This window comes from Suillus paluster (assembly GCF_016628075.1).
Source record: "Suillus paluster strain FC165 chromosome Unknown EDB91scaffold_5, whole genome shotgun sequence".
NCBI classification, from domain to species: domain Eukaryota; kingdom Fungi; phylum Basidiomycota; class Agaricomycetes; order Boletales; family Suillaceae; genus Suillus; species Suillus paluster.
Window position 1 is genome coordinate 227,896 of NW_024537565.1, and position 12,643 is coordinate 240,538.

The following is a 12,643-nucleotide window of genomic DNA, read 5'->3' on the forward strand; positions in this document are numbered from 1 at the left end:
AGTCCACCGGCTACTCTCCATTTTACCTCGCCCATGGTGTAGAACCTTTGCTCCCTCTCGATCTCATCAAGGCTACATTCATGCTCCCCAACCTCTCAGCATTGATATCAACCTCGGATCTTATCAGCTCTCATGCTCGTCAACTCCTCAAATGAGACGATGACCTGGAACTCGCTCATGCACGACTCTTGAAGAGCCGCGCCGCATCTATCAAAGACTTTGCATGACGCTTCACAAACACCATCCACAATTACGACTTTCCTACAGGATCCCTTGTTCTTGTCCTAAACAAGAAAATTGAACCCGCATCTAATGCCAAATGCAAGCCTCGCTATTTTGGACCCATGGTCGTCGTTTCACAATCGAAAGGAGGCTCTTATCGTCTCGCAGAAGTTGACGGTGCCATTTCAAAGCTCAAGTTCGCAGCTTTTTGCCTTATACCTTATCATCCTCGCTCCCTGACCTCTCTCGACATCACCCAGTACATCAACATTGAAGACCTCACAGGAACCCTACCAAACAAACATTAGATGCATCTTCCGTTTTTCCATTTCCTTTTGATTGTTCCTTTTCCTTCTCGTCTGGTTGCCCTTAAATTTTTCCTTTTGATCAATTCAAGTATGATACAGCAATTTTATTAGTTAGAAGATCGACCGGGACAGTCGATATTCGAAGTTGGGAGGGGATGTAAGGATTCAACATCCTTTACGCACCGACCGCGCTTCAAAAACAAGACACACGAACCATAGGTTTGGAGTCACACGGATATATCTCTTTTCATCTTACCATTCGGTACCTTACCTCACGCTCACATTACACCATCTCTGTTCCTTCATCAAGTATTTTCACACTCGATCCGGTTTAAACAAGTATTTGAAAACGTATATATGATACAAATGTACACTCATACTATAGCAAAATCTTACAGTGAGATTCCCGCTCCAAGTAAGACTGAAAAGTCTCTCGAAAGTCCTCATCTCTAGTCCAAGACCAATCCCTCTTCATGTTACCTACTAACTTGTCGCATTTCTATCTCGTTCCAATCACAATTCCCTACCGAACTCACACTCAGCCTTACAATATGGACACCCAGGGTACTACCTGTCGAGGGTATACCCACGGGTCTTGCATAGATGTAGTACAGTACAAGTAAAAAATTGACCAATGTATTCTACAACTCAATAGCATCCCACTGCCTCACATTGCATGAGACCAGATCTACAATGAAGATGAGCTGTGTGCACCAGTTATCATTGTAATCATACCTAGACAAGTGCAGACACCTGCAGATGAGCACAGGCAAGCCCAGACATGTTCAAGCAAGTGCAGGCAAGCCCAGATGAATGCAGACAAGTCCAGGCAAGTGAAAACAAGTGCAGGTGAGCCCAGACGTGTGCAAACGAGTACAGGTGAGCCAAGACAAATGCAGATGGGTCCAAATGAGTACAGGCAAGTGAAAATGAGTGCAGGCGAGCCTAGACAAATGCAGATGAGTACAGGTGAGCCAAGATAAATGCAGATGGGTCCAAATGAGTACAGGCAAGTGAAAATGAGTGCAGGCAAGCCCAGACAAATGCAGACAAGTACAGGTGAGCCAAGACAAATGCAGATGGGTCCAAATGAGTACAGGCAACTGAAGATGAGTGCAGGCGAGCCCAGACAAATGCAGATGAGTATAGGCAAGTTCAAATGAGTGAGTACAGGCAAGTACAAACAAGTGCAGGCAAGTCCAAACAAGTGCAAGCAAGTCCAAACAAGTGCAGGCAAGTGTGAGAAATTAAAAACAAGTAGTACAAAGATATGAATCAAAACATCTCCATCAACTTGCACAGGCCTCATGGTACATACAAATCTTGAACTTGAGATGAACAATGGATTTGAATGAGTGAACAACGACTTTCCAGCTTCCTGGGATAACGGCTATTACTGTTACAGGAAAGCCCAGCTTTCCAACAGTGCACTTGATAGGGTCGATCCTGTGTCCACTTCATGGAGCATCAAGATGGTGGAAGACTGAATGAAGGCTGTTCATTCAGAATGACTGACTGAAGGATCAAAGCAGATACTAGAGTCGTATATCACAAGTGAAGATCAAGTTAGAGAATACATGGTCTAACTACTGTGGTATATATAGGTATCGTCCTATGAGTCCAGGGTAGGCTTGGGTAGCCAGAAAGCATCCCAACTAGGTAAGTGTCTATGTGAGTCATAAGGACTCAGAGATAAGAGTCACTGGTCCAATGGTAAGGGTCCAGGGTATGGTACCAGCACAGCAGTAGGTGTTCAAGTCAGATAATGCTATCTGTCATGATAAGTGATAAGGCGATAAGTGATATTTGTTACTGGTGTATTGGTAGAGGTGATAAGGGAGAAGCGCGTGGCTTCTATTGATCCCGGTCTAGGTCCAGTCTAGAGCTGTCATGCTGTGCTCTGCAGTTTAGTCACATGCCAGTGATGTCATCTGTCACATGTTGTGATGCAGTTGTGACGGTGATATTTGGTGGAGACAATAGGGGTCTGAGGGTCCCTGTAACAATTACTGAATTTGGTAATGGTCACCCATGGTACCAAAACCTGCACCATGGGTATGGGTACGGGTACACCAACACTGGACCTGTACCCATAGCCCAATAGTACCCATACCCATGCAGTTGCCTAAATACAACATATCATTGGCATTGTGGCTAGTCCTGTTTGTTTGCACATTATGTAAAATATTCTATCCCACCTGTTTAAGCAATACAACATATCATTGGCATTGTGGCTATGCTAAAACATTTGAAAAAAAATACTACCCTCCCTCCAGCATCACCCAAAACATTCAAGCAGCAAACATGTATATCTCATGTACAGACAGATGTAAAAATAGTGTGCGATATGATTTCCAAGCAAAAAGGTCAAGATCTAGCCATTCATTAATTGTTATTGTCATCTCCAAACTCCATGTCATAGTTGTCATCAATTTCAACCTCAATAGAAGATAACCCTGTGAATGCAGTGTGAATTGCAGATAGCTGGGAATTGACCTGTGACAGGGCAGCCTCTGCCTGTGATTTAACTGGTGCCCATTTTGCCTCCAGTGTGGGTACAACAAGTGCAGCAGTGAGAAATTGATCTACTACACAGTTGGGTCTTTGCTGCCTGCTGCCTCGCTTGAGAACAAGCATGTTCGACCCTAAAGGGGATTGCTACTGGGGAGTGCTAGTCTCTGCATAAACAACCCAAAATGCAGAACAAGCAGAACTCAAGCAGAACAAGCAGAACCCAAGCAGAATGGAATGGAATGAAGTGGAACTCAACTGAATACAATGTGGAATGTACAGATTCGTCGGGACTTGCGGATCAAGTTGAAGGAAGTATATCACAAGGTTAGATTGATAGTGGGCATAAGTCAAACTGGTCCTCTAGTAAGGTGAAGGAAAAGTGGGAGAAAAGTCAGAAGGTAAAAGATGGGATTTGATAAAAAACACCCAAGCCCTGAGTACCACTACTTAAAGGGAAGATTATTTTCAAGGAACACTGAGGTACAGGTAGTAAACTTCTCAGGAAGCAGAAGTGAAGGCAGGCAGTGCACATGGGCGCAATACTCTGCAATAGGGGTCCATGCCATAAGGGCATGTGTCAGTGTGATCCGGATAATGTTAGAAGCAATGGGAAGAGAGATACAGCATACCAATGGACCTGGAAGGATGGGGACAGGACATGCAAAGGTCATCCGACAATGCATGGGAATATCGGATAGTGCAGGCGGGTTCCGAAGGATGTGTGGGAATGCGGAACCCATCGGACGATCTGCAGGAAATGTGGAACGTGCAGAATATGCGGAACTGATGTGAAACGATGCGGAAAGGACGGGGTTTTATGCCCACAGTGGGGGTATTCCCCACACCGGCTGCACAGCACAATGATGCTTAATGGAGGCTTGCTCTGCAGCATAGGATTGGAGTCCTTCAAGAAGCTGGTCATCAACCTTCCCCCTCCTGATGGTAGCCCTCTCAGTCCACTATCTGGCCCACCATTGGCAGTATTCAATGACCTGTTACATCTCCTCCTTAATAAGCATGAGCTCTTCACTCTAGCATACTGCCCTGCACTTTTCCCTTGGCCCACTCCACATGAAGAGCTTCACAAACTGATCAGTACTGCACTTGCCAAAACCTTTGAAAACTGTACCTTCATGCATTCCAGAGTCACCATCTTCAGCCATACTGACAGAGTACCAAATCCAGGATAGGACACAGAGCCCTTCTCCAAGCTCCACAATGGCACCACGCACTGCCTTCACCCTATTCAGCTGCTCAACACCTGGCTGTAAGCACTCTGTGTCCTCTTCTTCCCAGGCAAGCACAGCCTTTCTGATGTGGTGGTGTGACATGATTTCCAATAATGAGACCATGAAAGAATGGCTTGCCATGGTTGAGGGTGTGATTTATGTTTGACCAGCTGACCAGATGAATCTAACCAATTTATCTCTAAAAGTATAGGCTCAAACAGATCTTGTAGTCTCATTGTTTGCATAAAAGGTGAGTGTAATCTTTGTAAAAAATCACCCTCAATCCTCACTTGTTTATTTGTATCTGCCCTCTTCTCAAACAATGCAGTGTGCTGAGACAGCAAAGTTGCAGACTGAGATGTTGCCAACTCCTCAATGCCATGGGGTTTTCTTGTCTAACAAGGAAAATTCCCCATTGCCTTGTGACCCTCACCCATCAGATGCTTGGCTTAGGAATCCCACTTGGATTGGTAAGATATATTGTTAATATTGCCTTCATTGCTGATTGTCATGTAGATGGAGGTGTTAACCCTCCTTATTTTTACCATTCGCATACTGAAATCGAGGAGGTTTATTGTAATACTCATCTTCAAGCTGACAATAGTGGATCTGCTTTTAAAAATGACCATCATGCACCTCCACCTGCTTCTCAAGTCTGTCTGTCATTATTGGGCAAGCAGACTAATGGTGTATCCCACAGTAGGGTATTTTTCTTCACATCATCCACTTCACTAACTGTATTTTCACTTCATTAGATAGCACTGCCAGTGGGCACCTGGTATCAGCCACAATGCTCATGTCAGTTGTCAAGAGGGGTTCAGGTAATGTTCATGGAAAGTTGTCCTCCAAGAAGATGAAGACCATCAAGTCTAATCATGTCTGCATCAAGACAAAGTCTCGTGTTGAGTTTATTACAGCATTTTTTCATGTCCATGATCTCAATGATCAGTATAATCCTGGGGTTCATTTTGGCCCTGTGTTTTGATTATGGTGGATGGGATCAAGGTAAATTTCACTGTATTAGCTGTGTTGTGAATTCAACAACATTTTGCAGTGGTGGCAAGGCAGGTGCTTTGACTATTGAGAATGACCACAATTTTGATGTTGCTCACACTGCTTTGTTGAAGAAAAAGGACACCTGTGTTGTAAATGTAGAATTTGAAATTGATACCATGAATGAGTTCAGAATCCAAAAACAGGTATGTTGCAGCAAGTGAGCTGGGTACCTCTGACAATTTTTTCACAAAGGCTCTTCCACAGAGTGAGGCAATCACTCATCAAGATGAGGAACTGCCATATGGAACCAAGGTAGTCCAAATTATGGTTGTTGAAATAGAACTCATTTGTAACTTTCCTAGGTCCCTCACATTGAGTCATTTTCAGAGGAGTCTCAGATTCATGGTACCATTATTATGCAACTGAAGCAGAAGTGGTCATGCAAGAAACATCTCAGCAAACATGGTGAACCTGGCAACTGTTATGTTGGTTTGACAGGCAAACATCTGGGACTCAATAGTCGTAAATTGAAGTTATGGGCTGCTGCCATTGCGAGTATTATTCCCTTCATGAGTTTCCTACTGCTGATATCACATTTAGGCCACTGCTGATGCCACAAAGCACAAGCCACCAAACACAGTTGACTTTGATGTCCTACATGATGGCCAGCTCAATGCTATCAAGCCACATGGCCATACAGGTCCATATTCATCACCCAGCTCAACCAACTCTCATGATGCTTCTTGCAGCCATAATCCCACTCATTACAGACTGACTCACACCACCAAAAGCTCCCAAGGCCATCCTTAATGCCACCCCAGTTTGCTCTTGTCATGAAGCTTCCCCTCCACTCTCACCAATTCCCACTGCTGGTACAGAGATATAGGCATGTCTTGGTGACTTCCTCAAGGCTAAAGGCATTGATCTATTTCATGCTGGAGATATTCTGTTTGACCTTGATTTAAGCCCTGACATTATCAGCAAAGTATCAGTTTCCCATCTCTCTGATGTGACGCAGGCTGTTAAGGTCGTGCTCAAGGGAGAGGTTACTCAAAGGGCTTTGGCTTCAGCTCGTGCGCTGCGCCCCTTACCCGAGTACGTGCCCTTTAATTTCCGGGGGACAGAGGGGAAGTCCGACGGAAGTCCAGGGAGTTCCAGAGGACTTAGTGTTGGTGGAGTTCGGCAGAACTCCGGAAGGTTTATACAGGGGACAAAGTAAGGCTACTATGGAAGTCTGGAGTAGAAACTGAACAGAGGTTAGACTACCCTAAGGTAGAGCCAGAGAAGTAGTCCTAAGGTTTAACCCCTAAGACTTGGAGGTGGACAAGAGGTGAGACTCAAGTCCGGAGATTGCAGGAATGAGCAGAACTAAGATGATATTCAAACTGAGGAGTTCTGGAGTATTACAGGGGTTTATATACTGTAGGTATCATGTAGGTAAATCAGTCAGCAAAGGTAAGGGCTATGTATGAAGCATGTGGAAAGTCTATTACTAAGTATAACAGATCAAAGCAGTGAAGTCGGAAATGAAGTAAGAATGGACAGATCAGTAAGCATAGTGGAATAGGACATAACCGGTAACTGGAGCAATAGTTAATCTAAAAGGAGTTAGGGGTGAGTGCAGAGATGAAGGTGGAGTGCCAGGCAGAATAGTAAGATGGATGAACAGACTTCAATGAAGTAGATCCGGAATTCTGGATCTGGAGGTATGGGATATGACAGTATCCCCCCCTTAGGGCCGAGCCCTCAAGGCTTAAATGACTCATAACTCGGCGAGGGGACTGGGCTTGCTTGGGTAGGCAGCATGGAAACCCGAGACGAGTTCCGAAGCATTTCCGAGTTCTGTGGCGAGGAGCCAGGATGTTTCTTCATCCGTACCTTCGTAACCAGTCCAACGAACCAGGTACAGGAGTTGGCAATGTCGCCGTCGGCGGTCGAGTTTGGAGTCCAGGATCTCAGAGATCTCATACTCTGGTTCTCCGTCAACTTCAACTGCGGGTGAGGGTGGCTGGATACGATTAGGGATGGTGTTCAGAGTTGCGGGTTCCAACTGCGAGATGTGGAATACAGGATGTATGGATTGCATGGAGTCTGGAAGGCGGATGGTGAAGGAATGGGTACCGGGACGGGAAATGATGTCAAAGGGTCCTAGGTTCTTTTCCGATAGCTTCTTGAAAGGCCGGGTGGAACGGAAATATTTTGCTTTAACGAACACTTGGTCCCCAACCTTGAAGTCTGGAGCAGACTTCCGTCTGGCATCAGCGGGGCCCTGGTAATGTTCTTGGGCGTGGGACATCTCTTCCCGGAGGAATTGGTGGAGGTCGTCTAGGTCTACGGCAAAATCCCGGGCATGGGTGGAAGATAGGTCTTGTTCTGGGTATACGGATATGTTGGGATGCCATCCCTTATTGGCAAAAAACGGTGATACTCCGGTGGTAGCGCTCGGAGTGTTGTTGTACGCGAACTCTGCCAAAGGATGGAGTTCGGACCAGTTATCCTGTTGATAATTGCAGTAGATTCGGAGATATTGTTCTAGGGTCTGGTTGGCGCGTTCGGTCTGGCCGTCACCTTCCGGATGGTAACCAGAGGTGAAGTGGAGTATCATGTCTAATGCTTTTCCAAGAGACCGGAAGAAGTGGGATATGAATTCGGTACCTCGGTTGGAAGTGACGTGAGATGGAACTCCATGTTTGGAGAAGATGTGGAGAAGGAAAAGTTGGGTGAGGTCCAGGGAAGTGATGGTGTCGTGTGTCGGAATGAATATTGCCTGCTTGGACAGATGATCTATGATGATGAGGATTGCCGTGAAGCCGGAGGAGATTGGGAGTTGTTCTATGAAGTCCATGGAGATAGAGTTCCATGGCCTTCCAGGAATGGGGAGTTGTTTGAGCAATCCGTAGGGCTTATGTCTCGGAACTTTGGCTCGGGCGCAGGTAGTGCAGGACTTAACATAATCCTTGACATAGGTGCGTATTCCAGGCCAGGTATATTCGTGCCGGATAAGTTCCAACGTCCGGTTTTGACCGAAGTGTCCGGATAGGGGATGGTTGTGAGTATTCTGGAGGATGCGGAGGCGGAGATCATTGGCTTGCGGGACATATATGTGGTTGTTGCAACGGAGGAGTCCGTCGTCATCTACTGTCCATCTTAGGTCTGAAGGTTCCGGGAGATGATTGGAGGTGATGGGATCAGTAGGAAGAGCGGCTAAAATGTCTTTTTGGAGGCTTTCAATATCCATTACTACAGCTGCTCGTAGTACTGGAGTAGCTAGAGTTGATGCTCGTAGGGACGAAGCGAGCTGTTCCGTGGTAAATACCAGTTGGAGGTTATGAGGGTTAACTCGAGCGTAGTCCTTATCCCCCTCTTTGGGATAGATGTCCCAGCATCTAGTAAGGGAGTCCGGTTTAGCTCTGAGCTTTCCAGGACAGAAGCGGATGATGAGGTTGAAATGATGGAGGAATTCCGACCATCGCGCCTGATGGCGTGAGAGGAGTTTGGTAGTGGCAAAGTATTTGAGGTTTTTGTGGTCTGTGACTACGTCAATGGGTTGGGAGGAGCCTTCTAGGTAATGCCGCCAGGTTCGGAAGGCTTCGTAGATGGCCAGGAGTTCCTTGTTGTGGGTATCGTAGTTGAGCTCCGGAGCTGTGAGCGTTCTGGAGTAGAAAGCTACTGGACGAAGTTCCGAGTCCGGACAAATAATGGAAAGGATTCCGGCGATGGCATAGTCAGAGGCATCCGTTTCCACAATGATGGGAATGTCCGGCATCCAGTGCGTCAACACCGGAGCTGTGGTGAATGCCTCCTTGAGTGTCTGGAAGGACTGCCGGCACTTGTTGGAGAAATTCCATGGAGTGTCTTTGTGAGTGAGGCAGGTGAGAGGGACTACGATATCCAAGTAGTTGAAAATGAAGTGACGGTAGAAATTGGCGAATCCAAGAAACAATTGAATGTCCTTGACTTTCCGGGGTTCCGGCCAGTCACAAATGGCTTGGATCTTGGTGGGTGACATGGTAAGGCCGTCCGGAGATAGCAGGTAGCCAAGGTATTCTATGGAACTCGAGTGGAATTCACATTTTTCCGGTTTGGCATAAAGGCAATGTTTTCAGAGTTGTCGGAGAAGTTCATGGACATGTAGTTTGTGGGAGGCGAGGTCTTGGGAATAGATGAGGATGTCGTCCAGATACACAATAACACAAATGTCAAGCATGTCAGCAAAGATGCTGTTGACAAAACGCTGGAAAGCCATCAGAGCATTGGTAAGTCCTTCGGGCATGACCAACCATTCATAGGAGCCGTAGCGCATGCGGAACGCAGTTTTCCACTCATCTTCGTCTGCTACCCAGACAAGGTGATAAGCAGACCGGAGATCGATCTTGGTATAAACTTTCGCGCGGCTCAGAGAGTCTAAGAGGTCGGCAATGAGGGGCAGGGGATAGTGGTCTTTCTTGGTAATCTGGTTGAGCCCTTGGAAGTCCACACAGAGACGTAGAGAGCCATCCTTCTTTTTGACAAACAGGACGGGGGCTCCATGTGGAGAGGAGGAAGAATGGAGCAGGCCAGCTGCGATATTTTCGTCAAGGAACTTCCGGAGAGCTTCAAGCTCTACCGGGGAGAGGGAGTAAATGGTGCCGAGGGGCGGCGCAGCTCCTTCCTCCAAGTCGATCTTTAGATCATAAGGCCAGTGTGGAGGAAGTTGACTTGCTTTGCCTTTGTCGAACACATCTGCAAATTCATGATAATCTGAAGGGACACCAGAGAGATCTGGGGGATCAGTGGAGAGTGCAGCGGAGCGGAGGTTGACACCGGAGGGACGAAGGTAAATGCTGAACTGGGTTGACCCCTCTAGTTTGCAGGCCCGGCAGAAGGCGACAGCATTAACTAGAGATATGTGGGGGCCAGCGTTATCAGCAGAGGGACTTGGCATAGTCGGAGGGGGTACTTCCACCGGAGGAGGCAGAGATGGGGTCAGAGGGGTCGATGGCATTCCATGAGGTATTGCTCAGAATTCAATGCTGCCCGTTACCCAGTCAATCAATGGATTGTGTTAGGAGAGCCAGCTATATCCTAGAACGATAAGACAAGATGAATCCAAAGGAGTAACGTAAAACATTTTGGAGGTAACTATGCCGGAGGAGAAACAGATGGGTAAATCTATAGCTTTGGTAATAGTAGTATTACAAGTACCATCAAACAGGTGGAGCGGAAGCAGAGGAATTGCATAGGTAGGGAGACTGTATTTATGGACAAAGTTAGTTTCTATAAAACAATGAGAAGAGCCACAATCTACGAGAGCAGGAAAATCGGAGATATCGGAATACGTAGGAAGAGATACATATGGACAAAGAGAAGTTGAATCGGAAAGGGCGACAGCATTGAGACGTAACTCCAGGTGTGCGGGTTGAGTCAATGCAACCCTCATCCTGCACTGGAGTCAGGAGGGTCGTGGACTAATTTTTTGCCTCTTCCGAGGCCTCTGGATTAGCTTCCGGGGCGACCATGGTTGCGCGGCCTTTAGCGGTGCGTGAGGTCGACTTCGAGCAGTCCCTAGCCGTATGACCGGGGCCACCACAGAACAAGCAGAGCTTGTTGTCCAGGCGCCTTTGCCGTTCTTCCGAAGTAAGCTTTCCGTCCTTTCCGAGCTTCAAAGTGAGATCCGGAGCTTTGGAGGATGGGGCAGAGGTGGATGCTTTAGGGAACTTTGTATCGTTCCCGGATCCAGATGAGCTGCTACAGTCCGGAGTGGACTGCTTAACAGGCGGAGTAGGAGTGGAGGTCTTGGTCTCATGGGAGACTTCTCCCTTGCGTTCCCAGTAGCGTGCATCGATGGTTTGGGTGAGGGTTTTGAATTCCGCAAGGGTGGTAGGTTTCCCCAGGCGACTGATTTCATCTTTGATGTGGGCTGGAAGTCTGTTGTAGAACTGATGGCGTAAGGCTCCATCGCCCCACCCACGGACTTGCGAAGCGAGTCGTTGGAATTCTACAACATATTTGTTGATCCACTGATCTTTGTGCATATGCAGCTGCTCAAGCTGCACTTCCACATCGCCGGCCGGGTCATGAGGACCGAAATTGGTCTGGAGTTCCAACATGAACTCGGAATAATCTTCCATCCAGTCTGGACGGTCATGGAGTTCGTCGGACAGGAGGTCCGGTTCAAAGAATTCAAGGGCCATGCCTTTGAGGTATGACTGGGCAAAGTTTACCTTGGCTCGGTCGGAGCGGAAGGACTGGGGTTTGCTCTGGAAATTGAGCTCGCACTGTACAAAGAATGCATGGAGTTTTTGGGGCTCGGTACCATCGAAGGTATCTGGCTCCTGGACTTTGATTCTGGAATCTTCGGAGGGCGTTGTGCGACGGCTATTGCGGGCTAGGTTATTGATGGCTTCCGATAGTCGGAGGACATCAGGAAAATGTGGTAAGGCTATATAGCCACCCATAGCACTATAGACTGCTATACAGACTCCATAGCCCTATAGCTCATATAGCCAAGTGCCCAATTGTGCAGGCTTACTACACCAGTGTATAGTGCTATATAGCTCTATTAAAGTTGCTATAGCTGGGTGGAACATACCACAACTATTGTAGCTATTGTAGCTCTTATAGCTCAAAACACAAAGCAAAAATTTCTCTTAATAGCTGTTTGTTGCCATGATAGTGTTCTCAAAATTAAAAATTAAAAAAAGCGAAAATTCCAAATTATATTTCAACTGCTACAATACATGTAAACTAATAACTACAAAACAGGCAAAAATGCGAAAATTACAGGAGGAAGAGGCAAGAGAACTAGAAGGAAGAATCAGAGAGGAAAGAACTTACCAAATAGTGAAAATTGCGAAAATTCTTGAGGGAAGAGGAGGGAAGGGAGCTGGAAGGAGAGGATTAGACAGGAGGAAGTGAGAGTCAGAGAAAAGACTTGCCAAATGGTCAAAAATGCGAAAATAGTTGGGGGGAGGAGGAGCAGGAGGGAAGAGAGCTAGAAGGAGAGGGTTAGAAAAAAGATTAGTCAAATAGTCAAAAATGCGAAAATTATGGAGGGAGACTTACCAGAGTTCAAAGCACCAGCACCAGTACCAGCACCAACAACATCAACACCAAGAGAAGGATAGAGAAGCAAGAAGAAGAGAAGAGAGGCAAAAACTCGAAAATTGTAAGAGAAATATGGAAGATAATCTAATGAGGGGGCAGTGGGGGGGAAGGAAAGAATGGGAAAAGACTTGTTGGTTGACCGCATTTTTGCTTACATAAGCAGTGCCAAACAAAGCCACAACACAAGACTTGGTGAATTTTCGAGTTTTTGCTTATTAGGACTAGGATTATGACAGTAAGAAAAAGACAATGAAATTGACTGTTAGCATTAGGATTTTGAATACACAT

At 46.5% G+C, this 12,643-nt stretch overlaps 1 protein-coding gene across 1 annotated transcript; it reads left to right on the top strand.

Annotated features, from left to right (window-relative positions):
• Positions 1-4,595: 4,595 nt before the first annotated feature.
• Positions 4,596-6,155, top strand: EDB91DRAFT_1078121 (uncharacterized protein; the record flags this gene model as incomplete). Its single annotated transcript, XM_041314985.1, has 8 exons — positions 4,596-4,743; positions 4,790-4,849; positions 5,029-5,071; positions 5,328-5,472; positions 5,522-5,581; positions 5,632-5,754; positions 5,870-5,969; positions 6,061-6,155. The coding sequence occupies 8 exons, from the start codon at positions 4,596-4,598 to the stop codon at positions 6,153-6,155; spliced, it is 774 nt and encodes a 257-aa protein (XP_041182016.1).
• Between the last annotated feature and the right edge of the window lie 6,488 nt (positions 6,156-12,643).